Source organism: Carassius gibelio, chromosome A13 (assembly GCF_023724105.1).
Source record: "Carassius gibelio isolate Cgi1373 ecotype wild population from Czech Republic chromosome A13, carGib1.2-hapl.c, whole genome shotgun sequence".
NCBI classification, from domain to species: domain Eukaryota; kingdom Metazoa; phylum Chordata; class Actinopteri; order Cypriniformes; family Cyprinidae; genus Carassius; species Carassius gibelio.
The window spans coordinates 13,495,945-13,522,322 of NC_068383.1; the positions used below are offsets into that span (position 1 = coordinate 13,495,945).

The following is a 26,378-nucleotide window of genomic DNA, read 5'->3' on the forward strand; positions in this document are numbered from 1 at the left end:
TAATGTATAGTTATTATATGAAGATCTCACTCGGCACTAAATTGACTATAAAGCTGAGGCTTGTGGTTTATGGTTTACTACAGCATCCTGCTATGTTGGCAAAAATGAATAAATTAAGCTTGAAAATGCTATTGGAGTTATGTGATATAACACATTTTCCAGTAACTCTAAAGTAGAACCAAAAGTGTTTTTCTTTTAGTTATTATATAATTAGTAATAATACAAAATGGTTGGATAACACATCAAGTGATTCAATCTCTCTCTCGCTCTCTCTCTCTCGCGCTCTCTCTCTCTCTCTCTCTCTCTCTCTCTCTCTCTCTCTCTCTCTCTCTCTCTCTCTCTCTCTCTCTCTCTCTCTCTCTCTCTCTCTCTCTCTCTCATATGTGTGTGTGTACATACATAGATACATACATACATGTATATACATACATATACATATATACATATACTTAGCTGCTAAATTCTGTTTGGAATTTGGTAAAAAAATCACTTTAAAAGAAATGTAGTGTAATATATGGGAAGTATTTGTATAAAGTATTATTATAAAAAGTATTGGGTTCATGTGTAAAATATATTCTAAAACTGTAAAACATTTTTAAAACTGAAATTAATTAATGTATTCAATGTTCCATTCAAATTCTCTTTAAAACCTATACCCAAAAAGAAAGCTTTATGTGAAGAACAGACTTCATTTACTTGTCGTTTAAATCATCATTCACTATAAATTTTGATGTTCATCCTAGATTCACTTGTCAACATTCATCATAGAAGTAGTGGTGCATTTTGTGAGCGTAGGTTGAGTAACCAATGACGAAATGTTTATCTTGGTAAACTATCCCTTTAAGGACACCCCTACACATACCACCGGTTGGAGATAGAATATCGTAAATAAAAATATAAACATGCCTGGTGCTTAAAGATCTTTGTATTGTTTAAATGACAGATTTATTAACTAAATCCAATAGGGTTGGATGTAAAACTAGATCCTGTTTTTCCTCAACATGAGCTTTTGAAGAATCAGTCAGTGGATTTAGTCAATTGCTTTACTGGTGGTGTGGTTGTAATTCTCACCGCTCCCTGAATTAAATTGACTGCAGCTTTCTCAGGTCTTAATTAAAGCACTCATTCATTCAGTACTAAACCGTGCGGTTCAGTGTGTGGTTACACAATCAGCTCCATATCATGTACCTACATATAAAATCAATGTCTTGACTAAACCACCGATAATATGCGGGATACAGTTTACAAGCTGTGGGCTGTATGGATTTCCATATTGGTTAATTAACTCTTGCAGGGCTGTCATTAGCTGGCGGGGGTTTTACAGTGTGGGTAGCGCCTCGTAAGTAAGCTTGTTGATTAATGTTATGTACTCCAGGGAGGCATTGGAGATTCATTTGAGACGCAAGCATCTGAACGACATATGGACATAAACTGTGTGTTTAGGGGCCTGAGGGTGAAATACGAAACTCTTTCCCCTTTCTCGCGCACACACGCAAACAAACGCACTCGAACTCTGTGTACTTTGCGGCCTCTCTTATTTTTGGCACAATTATTCATTTGCAATCTAAATTGCTACAGATCTCTTTGAGGACGAAGCTTATAGAAAGCTCAGCCTGGTCTTGTCTGTCCTTTAACCCCGGCCTGTTCTGGAGGATAAGGCGCCATCCGTTCAATATTCATGACACGGCACCTTGCTGAACACTGGGCCCCCAGTCCGTCTCATAACTGGAGCAGTAACAAAGCTGTTCATTTGGCATCAGCACCGGCTCCTGATATAGAACAGGCAGAGCTCTTGCTTGGTGCTTCTCTCTCAGCAAATCCTGTTGTCAGTGTTGTTTTTCCCTTCGTCCGAACTTAGGACTCTGTCCAGGAAATTAGTCACTTCCTTCTAGTTTATTTGTCTATAATGGAGCACAACATCAGAGTCCTTTTTTTGATGAACATCTGAAAAGTGAAGTAGTGTTACCCCCCCCCCCCATTATGGCTAAATTAAGACTGATTTAAGTGCCCATTGGTACAATTACTGTACTGTGGATTTCGGCAACTGTAATGATAAAGAAAAGTAGCACGTCAGACTTCCCAGATCCATCCCAAATCCCCTTACATCATGTGAAAGATCTCGGGCAGTAGCACAAAGGCTAGCTGGACTACATGAAAAGACGCTTTGGCCTTTTTAGCTTCGGTGTGTTCCCTGCCAGTCCCGGATTCGCTCTCCTGTTTATGTTTGCTCTGCTGGAGTCTTAATGCAGTCCTGAGGAAGCCTCCAGATAAAAATCAATGACAGATGTGACCAGGAGAAAGAACAGCTATTACATGGAAAGTCATCTTTTAGGGTCATCATCCTCTTTTCCCTAGTTGTCCTCTGTCTTACTGACTTTTACCAGCTTTCTCTTTTTAATCTTTCAAAGATGTTTTCTCCAGGGAGGCAGTTCATTTATAAAAAAATAAATAAAAGTTTGAGGAAAATAATAAATGGTACAAAAATAAAAGAACAAAGTGTCTTGAGGTCTTTTAAGCTTGTTGCCTTCTGAGGTGGCAGCAGCGAAATACTGGCAGTCTGCACAAATGGGTTGCTGGAAAACTGTTGGAAATGGCCTCTGTTAACAACCCAATGGATAGGTAAACAACTCACTCACTCAGAAATCATCACGAGCTGAAATTTCATGAAATGAGTAATCTGAGTGATTCAGGTTGACACCTGTGGTGTTCATGACTAATGCAGGGTTCTTGGAAAACCTGGAAATATCAGGGAATTTCAATATTATGGTTTCCAGGCCTGGGAAAGGAAAGTGAATAAAATTTTGTTGTTGAATATAAATTGTTCTAGTTATGCTCAGCTCTGAAATATTTAGTTTTTGAGAAACTGAGTGTAATCACTGTGCATTTACAAATGATTTAAAAAAAAAAATCCTCATCCTCTTACCACGAACAACAAAAGTAATTTGCTGCTTATTAATAATAATTGATAGTTAGTTAGGTAGTTTTTAAGTTTGGGTATGTAATATAGTCATGCAGACAGCTGGAGCAGAGCAGAATAAACAGGTTATATAAATTTTAGATGACGAACGCATCCTTTTATCTGGTAGTGTCAGTACTAGTCTTTTCGTGTTCTGTTTCTCTTCCCAAAATGACAGCGTTGGAGGAGTATATAGAGGAGATGGAGAGTCTAAGTGTTGAGTGACTGTGAAAAATGAATGGGGGGAAATGACAGGAGCCTGGTGACACACAGCAGGTGACAGACAAGACACTAACATTCTGCTTCGTACCATTGCATGCTTGCTCAAGCTCCCTGCAGAGCTGCAGCCTGCCTTACTGCGCTGGGCTTTTGGATGCTTGCGCTCATAGGATGCCACTAAACCAGAAAAGTCTGCCAAATGGTGTGGAATCGAAATCTTTCCACTCTCCTTCCAGCCAGAACATTTTGTTTTTCTGTTCTGAAGTCGTGATCTATAAAATGTCCTTTCTGTTCTTTCACACTGAGCGATGTCAGGAATATTTGGGTCATTAAGAAGTGCTGGAATTTGAACATCTTTCATATCCTAAATGCTTTGCTTCCTCCTTTGAGGGCTTGACTTGATTTTTCGTAGGGTAGCTTTTGAAGTCATGTAGTTTGCAGATAGCTTCCACCGATGCCAGGTCATAAACCTTTAGTGGCATTAAAGTTTTTGTCACATTCCAAGAGAATGGAGATGTTAAAGTCAGACTCGTAACTACATCTAAGCCTGTGCTGATTAAATGTACTGATTCATGTCTTTTCTATCCCATTGTCTATAAATTTCGTAGTGTTGAAGTGTGCTGTTGGGCTTCGTTCTACTGGGTATTTAAGCGCGGTGATGGATGAGGTTAGGTAAAGCTTATGTTATGTGCTGTCATGCACAATATTTTTAACAACTGAACAATAGAAACCCAATCCTTAAGCTTGTTTACAGATATGATTATAAAGCAAATGCTCTTTGGTTGTTTATTTAAACACTGGACAGTTGAGTAGCAGATGAAGTAAAGTTTTTGCTCCGAAGTTCATCAAAGAGGCCCCTGTTTTCCCAAGTTGACAGGAGAATGTACCTCCCCACCAGAAAGACAAAATGAATTGGGTCTGTCCAGAAATGAGCTGTTCTTTCTGTAAAATTAGAAGCAGGCAGGTTCCAAGAGCAGAGCTGGCAAGAGTCATGATGTCTCCATGTTATTGAGAGGACCACCAGGGATGGATTTTTCAGTCTGTTTTTAATCGCCATAATATTCTCCGTAATAGAACTGGCTGGAGGCTGCAATTTACTGCTGCAATGTTACAGATCAGTTTCTGCTTGTCATTAAGTGTGTCTAAACAAGAGTTTTTCCTCTTGCTTTTTTTTTGTAAGTTTGTGTAATTAGTGACATTACTCAGTCTGTTCTTTTATATACAAATGTCTATGACCTTGCTCAAGATGGCTTGAAGAAATGATTAGACTCTGTGAGTCATAGTGTCTGCCTGTCTAGATGGATAGATTAATCCATTTACAATTATCTATTCAGATTTTTATTAAAGATCCTGATAAAAAAAGAGCATCTCTCTCTCTCTCTGTGTTTCCACAAAAATGTTAAGCAGTACAAATGTTTCCAACAATTTCTGAAGTGCAAGTCAGCATTTTAGAATAATTTCTAAAGGGTCACGTGATATTTGAAAACTGTAGATTCAGCTTTTCCATCTCAGGAATAAATAACATTTTATAACGTATATGTATATGTATATGTATATGTATATGTATATATATATATATATATATGTATATGTATATGTATTTTTTGTACTACAGGGTAGCACTGGGCATGTGACAAATACAACTTTGAACCTTGACTTAGTTCCTCATAGTGGCTAGGGCTCTGTTACTAGTGGCACCAATGACATAAGAACTCAACGATCCATTCTTGCTTTGAAAAATGATCTTGAAGCCAAGAAATGTTCAGAAATCTCCATCTACTCCAGGATCCCTGAAGTGAAGCACTTCCTGGCCAGTGTTTTCGGCATGAGTTGAAAGTGACCGCTTCACAGCATGCTGTGTAATGGCTTTGGGATCCAGCCGTGGCTGTAATTCTTCAGATGAGCATCCAGTGTCGGTTCTGCTGTCACCGTCCGCCTGTCTACTGTCACATGCCTCACATCCCCAAGAATTACTGCACACACCTGTGCACAGCGATTTACAGCTTTGGCAGTCTGTGCACTCTCTGGAGAATCCATGGATTGCTGTAAATTGGTTTTGAACTCCGATATTGTTCAATTTGGTTTTCCACCAATTGTTTTCAACATTCGCAAAGATCTGATTTTAGTTCCTTCAGCTAATTTTTAATTGCCACATTATAGCTCTTCAAATCTTAAAGGATTACTGTAGTTCAGCTTTTTTTACTTACAGGGATAGTTCACCCAAAAATTATAATTATGTCATTAATAACTATTTGTTCCAAACCAGTAAGACCTCCATTTATCTTCAGAACAGAGTCTAAGGTATTTTAGATTTAGTCCGAGAGCTCCCAGTTCCTCCATTGAAACTGTGTATGGTATACTGTCCATGTCCAGAAAGGTAAGAAAAACATCATCAAAGTAGTCCATGTGACATCAGAGGGTCAGTTAGAATATTTTGAAGCATCAAAAATACATTTTGGTCCAATAATATCAAAAACTATGACTTTATTCAGCATTGTCTTCTCTTCCGTGTCTGTCTGTGAGAGAGTTCAAAAAGCAGTTTGTGATATCCGGTTCGCGAACGAATCATTCGATGTAACCAGATCTTTTTGAACCAGTTCACCAAATCGAACTGAATCTTTTTAAACTGTTCACGTCTCCAATATGCATTAATCCACAAATGACTTAAGCTGTTAACTTTTTAAAATTTGGCTGACGCTCCCTCTGAGTTCAAACAAACCAATATCCCGGAGTAATTAATTGACTCAAACAGTACACTGACTGAACTGCTGTGAAGACAGAACTGAAGATGAACACCTAGCCGAGCCAGATAATGACTCGTTCACGAGTCAAGAACCGGTTGCATCGGTTTTTGGATCACCAGTAGTTCTTTCGGACAGTTCGATTCAATAAATCAGTTAAAGAAAACAGTTCACCAGTTCTTTTGTGCTCTACGTAATGGCGTCATTGGCGATGATTGCCCTTGATTCAAGCCTTCGGTTTACCTGGGCACAGAATCAGTTCAGAATCAATCACCAAAAGAATCAGTTCAGTTCAGATGCTCTGTGGGTCGGTCTGCTTAACGCTGAGTCACACATGCGCAGTATCATCAGCTCCTCGGTTCTCGAATCGAATGCGTCTGACAGAAACGGTTCTTGACGGTTCGTCAACGAGTCATTGTCTGGCTTACGAGTCATTATTACTCTGGGATATTGGTTTGTTTTAACTTCGAGGGAGTGTCAGCCAAATAAAAAAAATTAACAGCTTAAGTCATTTGTGGATTAATGCATATTGGAGACGTGAACAGTTTAAAAAGATTCAGTTTGATTTGGTGAACTGGTTCAAAAAGATCTGGTTACATCGAATGATTCGTTCGCGAACCGGATATCACAAACTGCTTTGTTTTGAACTCTCCCAACAGACACGGAAGAGAAGACAATGCTGAATAAAGTCATAGTTTTTGCTATTTTTGGACAAAAATGTATTTTTGATGCTTCAAAATATTCCTACTGACCCTCTGATGTCACATGGACTACTTTTATTACGTTTTTCTTACATTTCTGGACATGGACAGGATACCATACACACAGCTTCAATGGAGGAACTGAGAGCTCTCAGACTAAATCTAAAATATCTTAAACGGTGTTCCAAAGATAAATGGAGGTCTTACAGGTTTGGAACGACATGAGTTATTAATAACATAATTATGATTTTTGGGTGATCTATCCCTTTAACCTAATGTCGTTTCAGTCTTCTGCAGAACACAAAATATATTTTTTGAATGTCTCACTGTTCCCACACTGCCCCCTATAATGAAAGTCAGTGGGGTCCAAACTAAATTGAGCCTAAAAAAAAATTATAAATAATAAAAAAAAAACCCTGTGAACTGCATTCAAAATTTCCTTTTGTGGTTTTCCACAGAAGTAAATAAAACCGGTTGGGGACAACATGAGTGAGTAAGTGATAACAGAATTGTTGGTGAACTTTTCCTTTAAGACTGGTTAAGGAGTTATACATCGCAGAATATGAGCCTCATTTCATCCCAGAAATAATATTATTTCCATATGACATTGAAAAGTTTATTTTTCCAACCAGACTGCTTGCAGCAGCAAACAAGATGGCTGTCAGAGTCTTCAGGCTCCTTCAGAGCATAAACTGTCAAGGTAATTGCAAGTTTTATAGAAATGTTGTTCCTGCATGTCATTAACCTGTTCAGTGATCCATGCTGCCATTGTTTTGATTGGTATCATCCCAGGCAATAAAGGCCAAGTTTCCACTCCCAATTAGCGGTTTAAAATCCAACTGTTAGGTTTTTTATTTTTTTATATATATATAATCACTCAGCTTGTCTGTCTAGGCCATTTTATAGTATAGTGGTGCTGTTAAATTCATGCCTAGTTAGCATGCACTAATTAACACCACTAACATCATGCTGATTTACCTGTCTGCTCGTATGTCTTGCTCACATTGCTGACTTATCATTAACATACCAGTTGAATGATGCTTATAGTGTTTTACTCCTCTCTAGTTACTTTTAATAGCTATTAATAAAGGCTTGTATGATTTATGAATTAAATACTTGGGTCAGGGTTCAACTAGCCTTTAGATTACTGTTCTGCAAAGTCGAGTTGCAGACATGCTTCAGTTGGTGTTGCTTATGGACTGTCATTGAAACCTATATCAACTTTCCCAAATATGCTTAAATGTGCATCATTCTGAGAAGATCTTGTTAGAAGCCAGAAGAAACAGTCAGAGAAATTAATAGCTCTCTCCTTAGCCATTGACTTGATTTGTAGATGTTGGCAACCCAGCACAGTGTAGCGTGGACGTTTGTGCCCAGGGATATTACAGTACAGAGGAGGAGTTGTCTCATATGTTGCTTCTAGGCTTCCCATAGAGACGACATTCCACACTCAGACCTAATTAAAGTGAAGGCAGTATGCTTTAAAGCTCCCTCCATAATTCATAAAAATCGTCAGGCCTCTCGGGGAGAGCATGCCATGCTTTCTGGGATGTTTGATGACCTCTGTTTGTCTAAGTGACAGGGGGAGGGAGAGAAGGGGGGTGAGAAATTAGACAGGAATTAGCATAGCAATAGCTGTAGTTGTGTGCGAACACGGGAGCATCTCCGGCGTGTTCTTGAAAAGAAAGAAGGTCGTATTTTGATTGGCAGTTAAGATTGGTGAGGTGCAGCTGTGCTGAGATCAGTGCCAGAGCATCTCCGGAGACCTGCAGGAGGTCTGCTGAGGAAGCAGGTCACCCTGTGACAAGCTACAATTGCAACTATATTTGTCTTTAAAAAGAAAGTGCGTGAGAAAGAGAAATGGTAGCATGCACCCTGAACAGGTGTTACTGTGTTGTCTCGTTGTTTTGATGTATTGCCTTTGCTGTACAGAGCTACTTCTGTACTTGCTTGCCTCACACAAGTTCTTCTGTTTATTTGCTTGTGAGGGTCTGGGGGTCTTAGTCCAGGTTTGTTTGCCTTTTTTAGCGCATTATGCGCAATGTCCGTGGTAGGGAAAAATTGATTTGCGAAAGTTTTAGAGCTTCCAAGATAACTTAATTTAAAAAAAAAATTTTTTTTTATATATATATTAAATGAGTTAAATACAAAGAGGTTATGTTAATGTGATTTGCTGATCACAGCCCATTTTACTTCTGTAATGTGGCACAAGTGAGCAGGATTGTATCCATCAAGTGTTGGATGATAAATAATGCCCCGTTAAAAATAAGAATGGACTGAGATGTGAGAGGTCACTAAAACCATAATCAAATAGTTTTTTGGTTGTTGAAATTTTTTTCATCCAGTATCTTGATCCGTTTCAGAGAAGAAGCTGCTTCAGAGGTAGAACAAGTTCTAGATCAATTTCAAAGACAAACATACTGTGCATGAATATCATTCACAATAAGACTACTTTAGAAAAATGGGGTCAAATCAGATTTTACATTGTGTTGACTGTTATATTTTGATTAGTTAACTCATTTGTCTTGTTTAATATGTTCTTAATTTCTAAATGGTCTAAAAATTTTACTAGTTTTAATGTGAGATGTGACATGTTTTTTAAATTTTATTTTCTTGATGAATTAAATGCAATTAAACTTAATGAAATTTGTGTTGAGGCACATTTCAGCAAGTTGAGGTGAATCATAGTTATTTAAATGTACAGTTCTTATTTGTAGTCTTAGTTCATATTAAACACACAAACACAGTAACTAACTATTTTATTTATGTATATTTATGGTGCAGGGCACTACAGTGAACCGGTTTTTAAGTCTTTTAGGGATATTGGAGGATTTTGATTGACAGTTTAAAGTTGCCATGACATCAAAACTGACAATTCTGATTTCTTATGGCATGTAAAGGTGTTTATTATATCTGATTTATCGATGCTCCAAATGTTTTACTTTGCACTGTTCCAAGTGATTCTCACACATGTTCGGTTATTTGATGGATAGTACGATAAAGTATGAATGTATGATTGAATTCATCACATCATTGCCTGGTATGTACTTATTAAGCTCTTTGTAATTTGTAAGAGCAATCAAGTAATGATTTGTGATCTCAATAGTCTTTGTGACGGCTGATCTGCACTTTATTCAGCAGGTAGCGTGTGTGTTTTTAGAGGTGGGTGTAGTTTCTTCATGCCAATCATCAGTGCCGGTGGAGCAGCCGTGGATTCCTGCGGTGGGCAGCCGTTTGTTATTCTTCTGTACTGCTCTTTAAGGAGCGGCGGGAGGTGGAGATGTGGGCTCTAATCATTAGCACATTAGCCTAACACAAATACTCTGGTGTGGGTGTGTGAGAGAGCACGGGGGAGATTAAATCATTAGAGATTTGCTTACAGCTTTTCTTAAGCAGTATTAATGAATGAAACCCCTTGATTATAGCTTAAATTAGCGGTGCAGTGTGGAGTAGTAAACTCGGGTCGGGGATTTTGAAGAAGCAGTATTGTTGGCCAGTGCCCTGAGGCTGAGAAGGAGCCGCTCATAGCAGGATTTGACAATGGTAAACATGGTACATCATGCTTTTGACTAAGAAATAAAAGTGACTGGATTTGGCTCCATAATTAGTCCTGACCTTGATCATGTCAAATGCACACTGTATGCTAAACAGAGGACAAAAGGAAAAGAACAACCTTTAAAGAAAAGCATCAGTGGAATCATTTTAATTGACCGGGATAGTCGCCCAGCAGGGGGATTCAAGATGCTCGGTAATTTTCTTTGTTTGTGAAATTGTATCCCCTTTTGAATCTGTATTGTTCATTACTGGTCCGAATTGTGCTGTGGATCGGGAAGCTCCTGAGATGAATATTTCATCATGAGCTGTGGAAACTAGAAGTCAAATTTGGCCTGACAAGAAATTATGGCCCACAAGGTCATCATTGAAATAATATTAAACAAGTGGTTGTTGTGCCACAGCTGTGCTTCTTCATTTTGTTTCAATCTCAGGAGGATCTGAGCAAGATTATTTGTTGTTGGTGTTTTTTGTGTGTTCCTTTCTTTTTTTTTGAAAATCGAAGACTGATAGTCTTCGATTTTAATTTTCAGACTGGGCCACGTAAAATTATATTCAACCCAGTACAATGAGATACAAAGAATACAAAGAATTTCCATGGTCAAATGAAAGTACGACCTTCATAAATGCAGCTACCGGTGAAGCGTGTAGCATAACTATTACTTTGAAAATATAAAACTTCTCCTTTTTATTCACTTCCTTTGTTATGCTGCACTGTCATTGTTTGAGTGTTTTATCAGACAGACATTTTATAACTAATAGTTTTTTTTGTGCCCAGTGAATGCTCATGAGAATCTGTTATTGATTTCTTTGTGTGAACGCCAGACTCAAGAATAATTACAGCTAACCAAATTTTAAACCTCTGCCAGTCAGTTCAAGTAGTTAAAGTTGGACGGCGAGCGGCTTCGGCATTCCCAGGTGTGCTGGATAATTTCTCCAGCTCCCAAAAGTGTCGAAAAGAGAAAAGAAGCGTGGCGCAGAACAGCCCCATTGGTGTTTGCGTAGCGCTACAGCTGCGTTTCACATGACTTGCCAAAGCTAACAGGGGCTGGATGTGGAGAGGCAAATTTGCCAGCGTTAACTCGGATAAACAAGCTTTTCATTCAAAGACGAAATTCTCGCTGTAATCTCAGGCAGGGCTGTCAGGGCCTGGCCCCTCTCTTTTGGATCTCTTGCTCAGACTTTTAACAGGAACCCAGGGGTCTGAAAGACAGGGAGAGAATGAGAGGGTTTTTTGGTGGGCGAGGGCAAGTCAAATGAGAGCGAAAGAGTGGAGACCTGGAATGATCTGCGTCTCAGGTGCCATGGCTCGATAAATCAGTATGTGGCCCCAAGGACGATGGGATAATTGAATTGTTTTGGTATGGTTGTTTGTTTAAAGACAAAGTTAAATGTGCATTAAATGTCTCTCCTTCTCCGTCTGTCTGTCTTTCAACTTTTTTTTTTCTAGTTCTGGGAGGGGTAGAAGGGCTGAAATCTGATCCAGCAGTTGGCTTCGGGGAAGCTTCTTTTGGCCCGTAACGCCGGGACCTGCGGGAGCCATTATAAAGCAGAATTCACATTTTTACATTTTCAAATAGATTTAACTGCAGGGCTCAATCCCCAGCACTGACCCTGTTAACATTCTGCCTTGTCTGGGAACGCATAGAGTGGGCCAACCTTTATAGGCTGCATCGCAGCTTTGGAGCAAGAGGTGTTGCGTTTGGCAAGCAAAGAGGGATTTTGAGAGAAGGCTTTATAGGCGCAGAAATACATCTGCCACGGTCCTTAGTGTATCTATTATTCTATAGTGCATTAATGGTCTGGAGAGGAATCATTTCCTGAGTGTAGTTAACTACATGCTTAGAGAAACCTTATCCAAAGCTGGGGATTGAGAGGACCTAATGGCCTAGTTCCCAGCCCTGGCTCTCCTCAGATTCTGTTACAATACAGTTACAGTCTGCCCAGTCTGAATGACCTTGATTTATCACCATGATTAGAGTTATGGTGCAGAATGCAGGATAAAATATCCTACTTGCCCTCCGTTCCAAAGTGTATAGCGTGTGAGACCCATTTGTGATTTGAACCCTTGTTTAACCTTGTTCTGGCTACGACGTCTTTAAGGGAACCACAAACCTTAATTACGGGATTGGCTACACTGTTGAGGTTTGCATAGCTATCGGTATAAATTAGCAGAGATAAAATCATGTTTTTATAGGATTTTGCAGCGAAGAACTGAGTTTGTCTAAGAAGGTCACAAATTGTGGCTCCTTCTCAATCAAGATCTTTCTAACAGCTATTGTTAGAAAAGAAATAAGGGAACGCTGATTACTTCAGTAATCATTACGTGAAACGAACATCGGTACATGAGCCTTGAGATCTTAGTTTAATTAAATTCCCGGTTTAAAAAAATAATGACCAAGCTTTCCTGTACTGAATGCTGTGTAAATACATTTTTATCCATTCCGGTGAGCATTGAACTGACAGTGTGGGGTGAAAGTGGTAAATAATTGTGTTTTCAAAGAGAGTCAGCTGTTCAGCTATTTTATAAATCCATTCATTCAAATTGAATGTTTTGGCACAGTTAATTTCATGTGTGACACGCTCTGTGAAGGACCATAAGAATGCGCTTTTGTGCTGACAAAGATGCAATGTGGGCAGTGGAATAGGAAAAAATGCAGGAAGATGGGACTGCCACATTTTTAGACAAATAGATGTGAGCAAAGCATGGGAAAGTCAGCTTAATCTAATAAAATCCTGTAAAGATCTACTACTGTATGTCTGAAATGTCATGTTTGAATCATGGTGACAGACAGAAGGATCTGTTCATTGTTTTTACTGAACATTTATATCTAATATTACTCTACTGGTGTTATACATTTCAGTCTTTTTTTCTTTTCTTTTTTTTCTATTATTTCGGAACATGTGATTATGTTCAAGACAAGTTTTTACCAGATGCAGCTGTAGTGCATGCATCTTTTTTTTTTTAAAGATATTTAACAAGTGATTTGTTTAACATTTACATCATGTTGACAGCTTTATGTGTGGTGCACTTGAAATAAACATTTCTTTAACTAGAGGGTTAATAAAGTAAAAGATACTTGAATCAAGTTGCTCAAACGTTCAAATGTTTTTTTTTATTTTTATTTTTTTGCCATATCGCCCAGCCCTACAGGGACGTAGAATTGAATTTCAAATAAATTAATCATTTTTACTTCAGGAAAGGAGGCATGGATATATAGATAGATGCCTATATCGGTAGAAAATTTTGATCTAGCTTATACATTTCATCATCACAAGGTGAAATGAAACATTCATTTCCCAGTATGCATTCCATGTGTTGTTTTTCTTTGTATTGCATTTACAATTTTTGCTGTCGGTTTCATTCTGAATTTTGTCCGACCCTGTTTAGAACTGTACATATAGCTTTTTGTTTGAGTTTACCTTTTGTTAAGGCAAAGGAGTCCCTTTTATTTTTAAGTCACTTGATTATCACATAATAGCCAATTTTAAACATAGCTTTGTATATATATATATATATATATATATATATATATTAGGGGTGTAACGGTTCACAAAATTCACGGTTCGGTTCGATACGATACACTGATGTCACGGTTCGGTTCGGTTCGATACGTTTTAGATACAGCAAAATGTAAAAACATCTCAACTTTTCAGAATGCCGCAAGCGCACCGCGGGTCATGTGACAAGAACCAACCAATCAGCTTCATCCTTTCCCGTAACAACGTTGAGAGCTCAGCCAAGATGAAGGAACAGCTGATCATAGTTGTATATGGATTGCAATTTTGAAATAAATTTAGTAGCAGAGCTACTGCAAGCGATTTTTAGAGCAGGAAATCCATTTATCCTTCGCTGAAATTTCCGCGTCTCATGGAGAGAGCACGTCATTGTTGCTTAGCAAAGACAGACGCCTCATGAGCGAGCCCGAGCGCTTCTGCCCGAGCGCTTCTGCCCGAGCGCTCTCTTGCCATCACCATTATAGCTTAAAGGGAATCCAAAGTGCACCCAAACACCAGACCTGTTGGTTATTGGAGGATCTTCTAATTTCTATTATGTTAAACGCATTGGCTATTTTGCAACGAGCCTTCAGCGCGTACTGAGTGAGCGAGCGCCTGCTGAGTAGCCTAACATAAACATATAAGATGGTGTTTTTTTCTTCTTCGGGAGTGTCAGGGGCGTTGCCTGTTACGTTGTTTGGGTTATTGGGCTACCTTGTTGAACGCATATCATTATATTTCTATCTCTCTCTTTTTTTTTTTTTTTTCCAAATATAATTAATTACTCCAACGAACCGTTCGGTATACATAATGCGTACCGCGTACCGAACCGAAAGCGTCGTACCGAACGGTTCAATACGAATACGCGTATCGTTACACCCCTAATATATATATATATTAGTTGTATTTCCAGAAGAAATAGTAATATAATGATATACTATTATTGTGGCACTTGGAGACTGTCCTGTTAAACACCGTAACCATACTCCAGATCATCAGGGCCTGCAGTTTGCGAGCTTTGCCCACACTGTCGCACTTAAAGGGGGCTATTGAGACAGCTTGCTTTATGGTTTGGTTATGGCGTCCTTATTTTTCACCAGAGTAGGGCTGTTTTATTTATCAGGCCAGTATTTATGGAGATTAATGAAGAAGAGTTGGGCTGGCTGTGCTGTAGTGGAGTGAGGAATCTGGAGTGCTATTGGTCTCATAAATCAGTCACTCCGTGCTTGCTCAAGTCTCAAACAGTCATCTCAAGCGCCAGATATGAGTCTTACTGCTCTCCATTAAACTCCCACAGATGTTTCCAGGCCTGTCGGGGGGGTCGAGCGGGGGGTGAGATTGTTGCTCACAGCAGAGACATGTAATCGCATACACACAGCTGCTCATCGCTCCTTAATGTTGTAGCTGCTCAACACTCTATTGTTACACCCTTCCACACTCACACACTTTTTCTACTAAGGATTCCTTGCATTTATTATTGTTGAGTGTACTACAGTCTGTTGTAACCTTTTCTCTGTCATCTATATTTAGTTGTCAGAATGTTTGTTTTGTTTGTTTATACACACACACACACACGTTCATTCATTCATTCAGTTTTTTTTATTTTTATACCCTGCTTGTCTCTCAAATGTGTTGAGAAGTTTATAGATTTCTCCTTTTACATCTTTTTCTGTACAGCACAAAGAAATCCAAGGTCCTCTTTTCTCAATTCAGCAAGTAGCAGGCGAGTCTCAGTGTTGAACAAAATAAAAACAGGACTCGTATTCACCTTTGTGTAAAAGGTTGTAATGTGTGAATTTAAAAAAAAAATGCATTCATTAACTCAGTCAACCAATATTCTCCTGGCTTGTTTTCATTAAATTGACAATTTCCTACCATGTTCTTGTCAGGCTGTGAGGGATGTAAAACTGGCTTTTGTTGCTTTGCAAACCCTTGCGGCACTGTGGGGTCAAAGGTCACCCTGCAAAGCCTCTGATCCTGTAGCTCGGTTTGAATGGAGCACTGCCTCCAGCTTTTGAAAGGCTCTTTCTTTCTCAGAGGAGGGCGGGGGGGGTGGGGTCAATTTCTGCCAATAAAAGAACACAAAGCAACAGAGCATTGAACAGCCCTGTCAGACAGGGGAGTTTATTAACACACCATGAATTGCACTAGAGTGGCTCCTGGTCTCCTGTATCAGAATCAAGCTGCGGGGCTTGGGAAAGACAAACAGGAGCTCAATGAATCTGGTTGTGTTCAAGCCCAAAGCCACTTATACCATCATACACCATTTTTGAAACCTTTTATGGGAGTTCATTTGCCGTCAGTTAACATCCAGTTTGATGCAGACACACACACCACCCAGTAAGAGAGTGGTCTCAGTCATGCTACAGCATTAATGAACATGACACATCCATGAATACACATCACGTAAATGGATCAATGTAAATATATTTTTTTAATAATATGTTAAGGTGGGGTCATATATCAATACAAGAATATGTATACCATTATCTTTTTACCATAAACCTTACTTAAAATTTCAGCAGATGGTAAAAAATAATAATAATAATCCTCCCCCACATTAGAACCATCATTTTTACAAACAAGTTTATTCTAAATGTGTAATGCAAATAGTAAATGGTCAAATAATCAAGTTTTTTTCCACGTTTTTAAATATTTTTATAAAAAGTTATAATAATACTTTTATAATTTATACATTAAATGAATGTATTTTTATAGATTATTATTATATGATATTTTATGTTATTAATACATAATTGTATAAATGCATTTATTTATTTTTGCTTGTTTTGTTTGAATTAGTAAATAGCCACAGATTTTCATAAAGATGGCAGACAAATAAAATCTGAGTTTTGGATCATTTAATTTACACAGTTTAAACTGATGTATGAAACTAAGTTACTGTCTACTAATGACAATCTTAAAGCAACTTAATGGCCAAACAAAAAAGCTTAAGATTGTGAATGTTTCAATACATTGCCTAGTCCAAATGTGAAATGTGAAGCTGAGCAAACAATTATGCAATTTTCATTTTTGTTGAACTATCCCTTTAAGACACGTACACATTCTCATTCACCTCTCTGTCTATCCCTCCCCTGTTTCTCACACCCCCCACGTCTCTGTTACTAGCACCATGTCCCAGTACACCACTGATCTTTTCCCTATAGGCGTCTGGCATGTGCTGGAGATCAAAGCAGAGTGCCAACCCAAGGTTAAGGGGCAATACCAATTCACCTGCAGCTCCGTCTGGGCAGGGGGAAGTTTCTGTTTTTCTCACATACCCTCCCCTTTCTTCCCCCTTTCACACCGCAAACAGGATTAGGCTCCAGTGCGTCATGGTCCCGGACCAATGAGCGCAAAGCACTACTTTATGACCAGATAAACTCTAGCCATAAATTGACCAGTGGGTTTCCAACCTCTCACTCTCATATTAACGAGAGATTGAGAGCGACTAGTCTGCTACGAAATCCTCCCAGACTATGCCCCCTTCGACAGCACCAACTCTCTGGACACCCAATAGAAAGTCCATTGTGACAGATCATTGTGCGTCAGCCCCGGCAGCATGGGCTTGTTTGTCTCATGAATAATTCAGCAGGCCTCTCTCCAGCACTAAACAACAGAGGCCTGTACTGTATATTTAACCAGTTGGGTAGGAAAACCAGTATGTTTGTCAGATAAACTCTGCATGGTCTTAACAAGCAATCATTCTGTTCGGCCGTGCCTGCAAGGTTACTCTGGGAAATGGGCCTTCATTGGTGCCTCTGATCTGATCTCTCAGCAGATAGCACCAGGTGGTTCACTACAAGTGTGTGTGTGTGTGTGTGTGAGAGAGAGTTGCATAGAAATGGAGAGAGTCAGACCGGATGGTGTCATTTACACTGTGCTACCGCAGTGTTCAAAGACACTGGTAAACTAACTCCATTCTCTCTCCCAAGCCCTTGTCTGAAATACTAAACCGTACAGTCACACTGGAGGAGGCCACCCTGGCCAAGAGGGGAAGTGGCGTTCACAGGCTCTCACAGAGACCTGCTCTCTCCTCTTTGAGGACACTTTCACACTGGGGCTTTTGGTGAAGGCCTGACTTTGGTTTGTATGGTTGGTTTGAAAGCCACTCTCTTACTTCACCAGCAAGCCACACTCAAGTCCACTTAAAAATGGTGATTTGGGAAACTGTTGGTGTGGACTCCAGTACTGTATTCCTTTAATATGAACACATTCTGGTGAGAGTGAACTGATAATGATTCCATATGATTAGACTATTAGCTGATAATGCATTTTCTGTTGCTGCTGCTTTCCACAGAAACTGACTTTAGCGAGCGCACACACGCATGCACATAATTTATTGTTAATAGACTGAGAATAGATCATAATGTTAAATTAAATACTGTAAATCAGTGAAGTCAGTGTTGCCCCATTATGGGAGTGGTTAATAGTAGTAATATAATACTTTTATAAATTATTTGATTCAATGCTCCAACTTTTATCTCAAACAGAAGAACACATCAAAGTAAAAAATGTTAATACGTTTTATTTTATAAAAACACAATTTTTACAAAATAAAATACTTTTATTTGAAGCTAATTATTTTAACTGTCTAGCTAAGTGGGACCTATAATTTACTGTATTACTGTTTTGATCACCTGATAATTTTAAGAAAAGTCTTCAAATAGATGTTTTGAAATCATTTTATGAATTTTATATGATTTTTCAATTCTGTCACACTTTTTTTTTTTTTTTTTTTTGTCATAATTAGTGCTACAATTGCCCCTCACCTCACATCTGGTAAAATTGTATTGCTAAAATTGTATTTGTGTTGCAAATTGTATTTGCCTATATTTAACAATTCTCTCCTACGGTTTAATATTTTAAATTCAAAGACAACAAAATAAAATAAAAAAGTTAGAAGTAATGTAAAAAATATTAAAACTGTTCAAATTCTTGTTGTTGCTGAAAATGTCTCACAAAGAGGAAAAAAAATGTTTTCAGCTAGAGTACATAGAGCATGTGCTGAATATGTGTCATACATTTATTGTGTTGCTATTGCCTGCAGTATTCACTGCTTATCTGGATGTCATGATGACATTGAATCATAATTCAGTTCAGAAGCAGATATTAACGGAGACCTGCAGGGAAAAAGGATGCTGAAACTGAACTCTGGTTCTGAAAAAGCAGTCCAACCTTGTATTTAAACAGCCTGCATTTCTGCACATTACCCAGCAGTTTTGTGTGTGCGTATATGTGTGTGTGTGTGTGTGTGTGTGTGTGTGTGTGTCCCTTGATTGTTACGTTAGATTGCTGTAAAACTGCCACTTATTGGGATGGTGTGGGCACTGCAGTCGCACAAGCAGCTTATGTAATGAGACTTTTTTTCTCTCTCTCTCACTTTCCCCTCCATCTCTGTCTGCCTACACTCTGAGAAAATTAGATGGTGCCGAAATGCCTTGGATTACAGGGAATCGTGGCTGTGTGTTTATGTTGCTCCCCAGGCTGTGGATGGGAAAGATGAGATCTGGATGTTTGACTTGTTGCCAGATCTGTTGTGCAAAATTACATATTTGCTAAATCAACTAGTTGATGGTTTGCATAAAATACTAGTCATTCTTTAGAAAGCCCTGTTCTATCCGTCTGTTTGTCTGTCTCAATCTATTGTTCTACCTATTGTTCTATCATTTTATCTATTGTAAGAAACTCCCATTGATTCGAAGTCTGTACATTCTAAATTATTATTTTCTCATTTTAAACATTTGAATGTTTGATTTATTATACTGAATTGGTTAATTTGAACAGTTTTTGTAAATAAACAGTCTCAAGGTTCATGGATTCATATCCTTGCATAGCAAAAGATTACATTTCCACTGTTTGTTCAGTTGCAGTATATAAATTAAAGTTTTTAGTTTTTCCTTTTGTTGCATTTAGTGCACGTTTTGAACTTTTTTTTAAATATTAAAAAAACAACCATGGCCCAATTAAATTGTGCAATATGGAAATGTAATGTAGGAAGTATGATTTGCTTCTTCCTAAATGGTCATTTTTTATGAGTATTATTGGAAAAGATTTGTTCTACTGAATCTTTTCTCTCATATGAAATGTTAAAAGTTCAATTCATTTTAGTGCAACTAGAAACTTTGTTCAGGATGTTCTTGTAGATAAACTTAAAAAAAAAATCATTAACATTTGGATTTTGGTGTGTTTATTATAACTGTATCAGTTCAAACTATTTGTTACAGAATATTTGACACTAATTAAGTTAAATACATATTTTAATTGCTTAATAGTATAGTTTTCTTCATATACTGCAGTTAAAGCACTTCAAGCAAATCATTTAAAGTAGTCTTACCAAACTGGGTTAATACCAGCTGTGTTGGTGTCTCTTTCAGCTGGACAGAAAAAAAAAAAAGAAAGAAAGAAAAGGTCTAGTCGATCTCCATAATCGACTAGTCGGTTCTTGAATAACTCAAGCAGCATGACTTATTCCTAGTCTGGACGGAGCGATGAAGACTCCTGACAGGCCCGCACGCATCTGATCATCCCCTCGCCGAGTCGCCGGCTGTCTTCCTCCTCCGGCCCTGTCGCTGTGGTGAGGATGTCACATCCCAGCGGAGGGAGGTGTTAAAGAGAAGTCACAGACAGCAGTCCAAATATGACACCATTGGCAGGGGGCACGCAGCGGAAATGGCACACAACACCCCATAAGCGTGAAATAAAGCAGATAAGAGAAACTGACCAGATGTTTCACTTTGCGGGGGGGACATGAGAGTAAACGGCTAAGAGAAACAGTGAAGTCCTGAGCTTGTTAGGCTATTGAGAGAACCGAGACTCGAGTCCTATAGCGATGATTGATTGATTTAATAGAAGCAGACAGTGCTCATCATTGTCAATCACAGTGATGGGCCGCTCTCTCTTCCTCTCCTGTCTCGTTCTGTCTCTCGATCTTTCTTCTTTTTTTTTTTAATTCGCTCCTCTCTTTCTCTCCCTCCTGAGCTTTGGTGCCAGGCTGGGCAGGCTCGGATGGGCAGACGGAGAGTTGTCTTCATTATAATGCCTTTATTTATTCATGTGTCTGCGGCCAGTGACAGCCGTGCCTGTGCACAGCTCTCCTCTCTGTCTGCATCCTTAGAGATATGACTCATTTTCATTTCTCTCTCTCTTTCTGCTCCCATCATTCTCTCTTCTCTGTCAAGTGCTGCTTTCAGTTAGCTTCAAAACTGACACGCGAATGCACAACATGCATCAGTCGCATCCAGCGGCCCACGTCAGTGTGCAGAGGGTACGCGTCAACATGCGGCAGAAGAATTGTTCGGCGCTGGTGGGCCAGATTGCCTTATGACCACTTTTGGGAGGCCAGTGCTGGCGGTCTATTTCGGTTCGATCTATAAATAGCCGTGCTGCGGTTTTTGTCAGTTTGATAAGCTTGTAATTGGAGTTGCATCCATCAGGTTACCGAGGGCTTTTAATCCTTAGATGTGTTGGCTGGGTTCTGGAGCTGCTTCTGGCTGGGTTTCAGGTTAAAGAGCATTCACCGCCATTGTTTAAGCCTGGGTTCACTGAGCTAAATGCTATTAGATTATTACAGTGTGTCAAAAGCAAATTAATCTAATTTTGCCTATCCGTGGCTCTGCCAAACAGTCATCCCTAATCAGGCATTGTGTTCAGACCTCCCTTTTAAGCCCCTGGCATGAGGTACGTCGGGTTTTTCTAAGGATTATAGATCAAAATTAGGTTATGTCGCTCTTTCACCTGAATTAGTGTAGTTTGTTGGGATTTTACAGCTCTGTTGTAGTTGGTAGTCAGCCTCTTTGTGGTATAGATCAAAAGAAAAGCAGTGATTATGAAACGGATCGCTTCACTCTAGGCTCGTAGGGTTTTTTTTTCTTCCATGTGCTTTGATGCATCAGAACCCGGTGGGCTTCTGTTATGGAGCCCAGTATTCGGCAGCACTGCTGTAGGGGCTGTCAGTGGACTCTCTGATTGTCCTCTGGCAAATGAAGGATAGCTGCAGCAAGCATGTGACTGAGAAGAGAGGCAGTTAGGATACTGGGATACGTGTTGGGTCACCTCCCCAAGAAAAAGCCTTCACATCTGTAACAATTAATGCTTCAGACATTTAAAGGAATATCATTGTATAGGTCATTAGAAATGGATAGATATTGATAAATGAATAAATTCTGACTTGTTTAGTAAGAATTATGGTAAGAATTTTGCATTTTCTTTTTTTTTTTTTTAAGAACTATCTTATGCTCAACAAGGCATTTATTTGATCACAAATACAGTAAAATTGTCATATGTTTATGCGGGCATGTATCCATGTACCGATTTCTTTTTTTATTCTTGTAATGGCCTAATCTGGCTCTACACGGTGGGTTGTTTTCTTATTGTAAAAAAAGAAAAAAAATTCCATACGATCAGCAAATTTTGAAGGAACATCAGCGTTTTACATAACTTGTTATATTTCTGTTTGCATGTTTCTCTTCACTTCCCCAAACAACCCTAATGCATGCACGCACACTGTACAGTATGAGTGTGTGAGAGTCTTCGCTTACGTGATCATGTGCAGCCACATTATGTCAGAGCCGGGCTGTGCGTTCAAGGCCGAGGGGCTCAACACAGCGGGAGACACTGCTGTTTAATTTCAGCACTTCATCCCCCTCCGTAATGAAGCTTTCCTCACACACGCTTGCTCACACCCTGCCAGTGCTGCTGGCGGGTAATTGGGATGTGACTGAGCATGAATATCCCTTACGCCTGCCTCAGACCGACCTCCCCACGACCCTGCAGATAGCTTTTTGTCTTAATGGACATATCATCTTTTATTTAGATCTCCATTTGAAAGTAATTGTCAGCAGGAGGGGGTCATTGCAATAGATGGAGACGAATAGACTGGTGTTTCACAGCAGACCTCTTTGATTGACTGCAGTTTTAGGCTTGCTTTGATTATGTGAGTCAGAACAAAGGTGTGTGCTGTGCCAAGCTGTTTTTGGAGGCTTATTAGAAGCACCGCCCCGACCCCATCCTTCCTAATCAGCTGCCATTGGAGCTCTGCTGTCTCTTAAACAATCAAAGATGCATGCATGTATCTTTTGAATTACAATGCTGACAGGTATACGTTTAGAGGTGTGTTTTATGGTTACATCATTTTTATTTTTATTTTGTCACCCAAGGTTTGCCTGGTGAATCAAATGTATCAGCGTGTCATATGGGAGTGTTGTGGTCTGTAAGTGTTGAATCTGTGCACAGCAGCAGCAGGAATCATGGGAAATTACCTCAGGAAATCTTAGATTCAGCAGGGATGATCACAGAGCTTTGAGCATTTGCTCCGAGTTATCACGATTTGTATATTTCAACTATACTCCAGACTGTGCCTAAATAATTAATGCCCAAAAATATCAATTTGCGAAAGATCACTACTGGCACCTGTAGAAATGTGCTTATGACCTACAAATTTGCATGTAATGCTTTTATTTGTGCTTGTTTTGTGATCACATCTTTTGCTATGTTGACGTAATAAACTGAGATGATGCACATCACATTTTTCCTCAGAGGAAACCATTTGGCGTTCTGTAAGTTCATTAGGTAGCTAGAAAAAAATTACTTTAAAGAGGTGCTAAATATATGCTCGATCATGCATATTCATATTTGTACTTGACCCGCATACCATTATTTTTACAACAGACTTGATGTGTGAAGGGCACACGACAACATTTATAAGATGTATGGAAGGAAGAGCCCAAACTGCACTCAATTTCCAAGTGATGCTGACATACTGTGGTTATGGTCCATGATATTGGCACAGATTCTGTGTATCAAACAATTCTTTGTGACTGTATATAGTTCTGAAGTTGGAAAAGACATTTAGCTCCTACTTTAAGTGAATCTTAGTTCCCAGGACATCTACAAGATGGATTAAAATGCTAATTCTGTAAAAGGATGGGAGACATAAACACAAAACAGGATGACTGTAATTTTAAAGTATTTATTAAAAAAAAAAAAAAAAAAAAAATATATATATATATATATATATATATATATATATATATATATATATATATATATATATATATATATATATATATATATATATATATATATATATAAAAAGAGAGTAAACATTTATTCTGTGGTATTTAAAAAAAAAAAAAAAAATTTACTTAGCGACTATTTTTGTTTCTTATAGGAGCCAGTGGCTCCGTATGTGAAATTTTCAGAAGACTTCATTTCGATTCATGCAGATTGTTTACAATGTCTTTATGAACTTTTAAAAATTGCCATGTTTTGGGTGAATGGACTTTCAGTGGAAGCATCAAATCTCTCAGGTTTCATTAAAATATATCAGTTCGTGTGTTGAAGATGAAAGAAAGTCTTTGGAATGTCATGTAGATGAGTATTTGATGACAGAATTTTTAAGTAAACTATCATTTCATTTGGCTTTGATCCAGAACAATTACAAGTATGAATCCAATATAACTGATTTGAGAAGTATTGATCCATTTTAAACGATCAGTAGTGTGACCAGTTGGTTTTAGAAGATGCATCAATAGTTAAATGGAGGTAACCTGTGTGCAGTCAAGGGCTTTCAATTGATTTTAGTATAAATACACCATCTGGAAGGTTTAATTTGGCAAGTCAATATTATGGCAGGACTTTCACCATCAACATTAAGCTACAAACAACTCAACAAAAAAGTAATTAAAAGGCACAAAGCAGAAGATGGATACAAGAAGTTTTCCAAGTCATTGAATATCCCTTTTAGTTCATTTAAGTCCTTAATTAAGGAATGGGAAGAGAATGGTACAGCTGAGGAAACTTTTGATTGACAAGACATAGTAAGTCAAATGGGTTGTGAAAGTGATTTCACATTGAACCTTAGGTGCCCACTGCGACATTAGCCTCATCAGCAGCTTTAGGATGTTTATGTCTTTTTAGTCTAATATTTAACAGACTGTACACCGTAAACAAAGGGGTATTGCTCCACAGACGGACAAGCTTCTTAGGTTGGACTGATTACTCTCTTAGGCTGAGCATCTCATTCACAAGGGACTCCATCAACAGACATTGCAAGGTTGCAATAAAAGCAGCAAACATAGCACTGTGGACTCTAATAAATCTTCAGAGGATAAACCCCACAGCACTAAAAACCTAGAAATACATTTTCATCATCCCCATAAAAGTGGCGATGTCACAGTGTGTGTGGTAAACCACCGTCCAGGGTGCTGGAATTAGTGCACCTCTGTAATCTATTTTAACACAGTTTAACATCAGTTATAGTACAATACAATAATTGTGGGGTGAAAAAGAGCTTTTTCTGAATGAGTTCAAATGTAAATCAATATCTGATATCAGCTAGGTTATGTGCTTCTAAATATAATTATTTTCTTAATTTTGTCAATGTACTCTGTTTTAGAAGTCTTTCGCCATCTCTACATTTAGTTTTTTTTTAGCACTATTCCCACCACATTTTTAAGACGCTGTGTCACAATAAAACGACACACATATTAATAGTAAAATAAATATATAAATAATACAAAAAAATAAGCAGGAAAAGTATTTTAAGTATTTGTAAATATTTAAAACATTATAAATAAATATTTAGAGGTTAAAAAAAGACTGTATTGAAATGCTTAACGAATGACTCACTTGTTGTTCCTTGATTTAAGCATTTTTATCAGTTCGCTATTACTTCCTTTTTCATTAGTCATTCTCTAGTTATTCTCTTGCAGAGTTGCACGCACAGGTCCATTTTGCCTTTCCAGGAATTGTCAATATATAGACAACTTCCTAGATCCTGGATATGTGATTTCCAGTCTTTTTTTTAACCGCCAGATATGGAAGCTATGTTTACGTATAGGAATAATCGCTTTTCCTCTGCTCTCTTTCCTTTGCCCCCCCCTTCCGTCTCAATCTGTCTTTCCTCTCAGTGGATGATCCAGGAACCGCACAATGTGGCCACCTTCTTCGGCTGCATTGGGAAGGATAAGTTTGGGAAGATCCTTAAGGAGAAGGCAGAGGAGGCCCACGTGGACGCCCACTACTACGAGCAGAGCGAAGAGCCCACGGGGACGTGCGCTGCCTGCATCACTGGCGACAACAGGTCAGCCACCCCTTTCCTCTAGGGAGGGCCCTTATCGCTTCCTCAGGATAGCACCCCCCAACACACACAGCGCACATTCACACACCCCACCTCACTATGCATTGGGACTCACTGTTCCCTTGCCGGCTGTTCTGCTCTTTTCCACTAGAGCTCTTGATTTATTTATTTGCCGGGGTTAGATCAGCACAGAGGTATTTTGATACACCGCATGACTTGGCCCTGAAGGGTGCTAGATTCCATGACTGAGCAGATATGTGAAACCGCTTGGGACGAATAAAGTGCTACCTACACATTTGAACAGAGCTGATTGATGTGTTTATTTAAGTGTCACTTACTATTTCTCTGCTTGTGAAGAAAATGTGACCGTAAGCACGGAAGCTTATTGACTAATCTGTAATCATACGAACTGTGAGGATTTGTTCAAATGAACAGCAAATTTAAACTTCTGATGGCCCGCTGACACATTTTTGCGGCTTGCCCGGATAATCTAAAAGGAAAAAGCTATATCAGAAAGAAAAAAAACTGCCGCCATGGATATTAGGATTGGGAATTAAGGAGTTTAATGATACTGAATTTCTGTCAATGATCTTTAATGTTCTTGTAGAACTGACATTTCATTCACTGCT

The 26,378-nt window shown here is 38.7% G+C and overlaps 1 protein-coding gene and 1 long non-coding RNA gene across 3 annotated transcripts in view; one reads left to right on the forward strand and one right to left on the reverse strand.

The window, feature by feature from the left end:
* LOC128026211 (adenosine kinase-like) overlaps positions 1–26,378 on the forward strand; it is a 176,284-nt gene that overhangs the window by 77,946 nt on the left and 71,960 nt on the right. For both annotated transcript variants that reach the window (XM_052613066.1, XM_052613065.1), the window contains one exon: positions 25,580–25,752. In XM_052613066.1, coding sequence (XP_052469026.1) covers positions 25,580–25,752 — 173 coding nt within the window. The remainder of the gene's footprint in view (positions 1–25,579; positions 25,753–26,378) is intronic.
* On the reverse strand, positions 15,231–20,706 carry LOC128026212 (uncharacterized). Its single transcript, XR_008186370.1, has 3 exons — positions 20,005–20,706; positions 15,543–15,732; positions 15,231–15,396 (listed from the first exon to the last, which is right to left on the reverse strand). It is a non-coding gene; the product is annotated as an uncharacterized LOC128026212 (long non-coding RNA).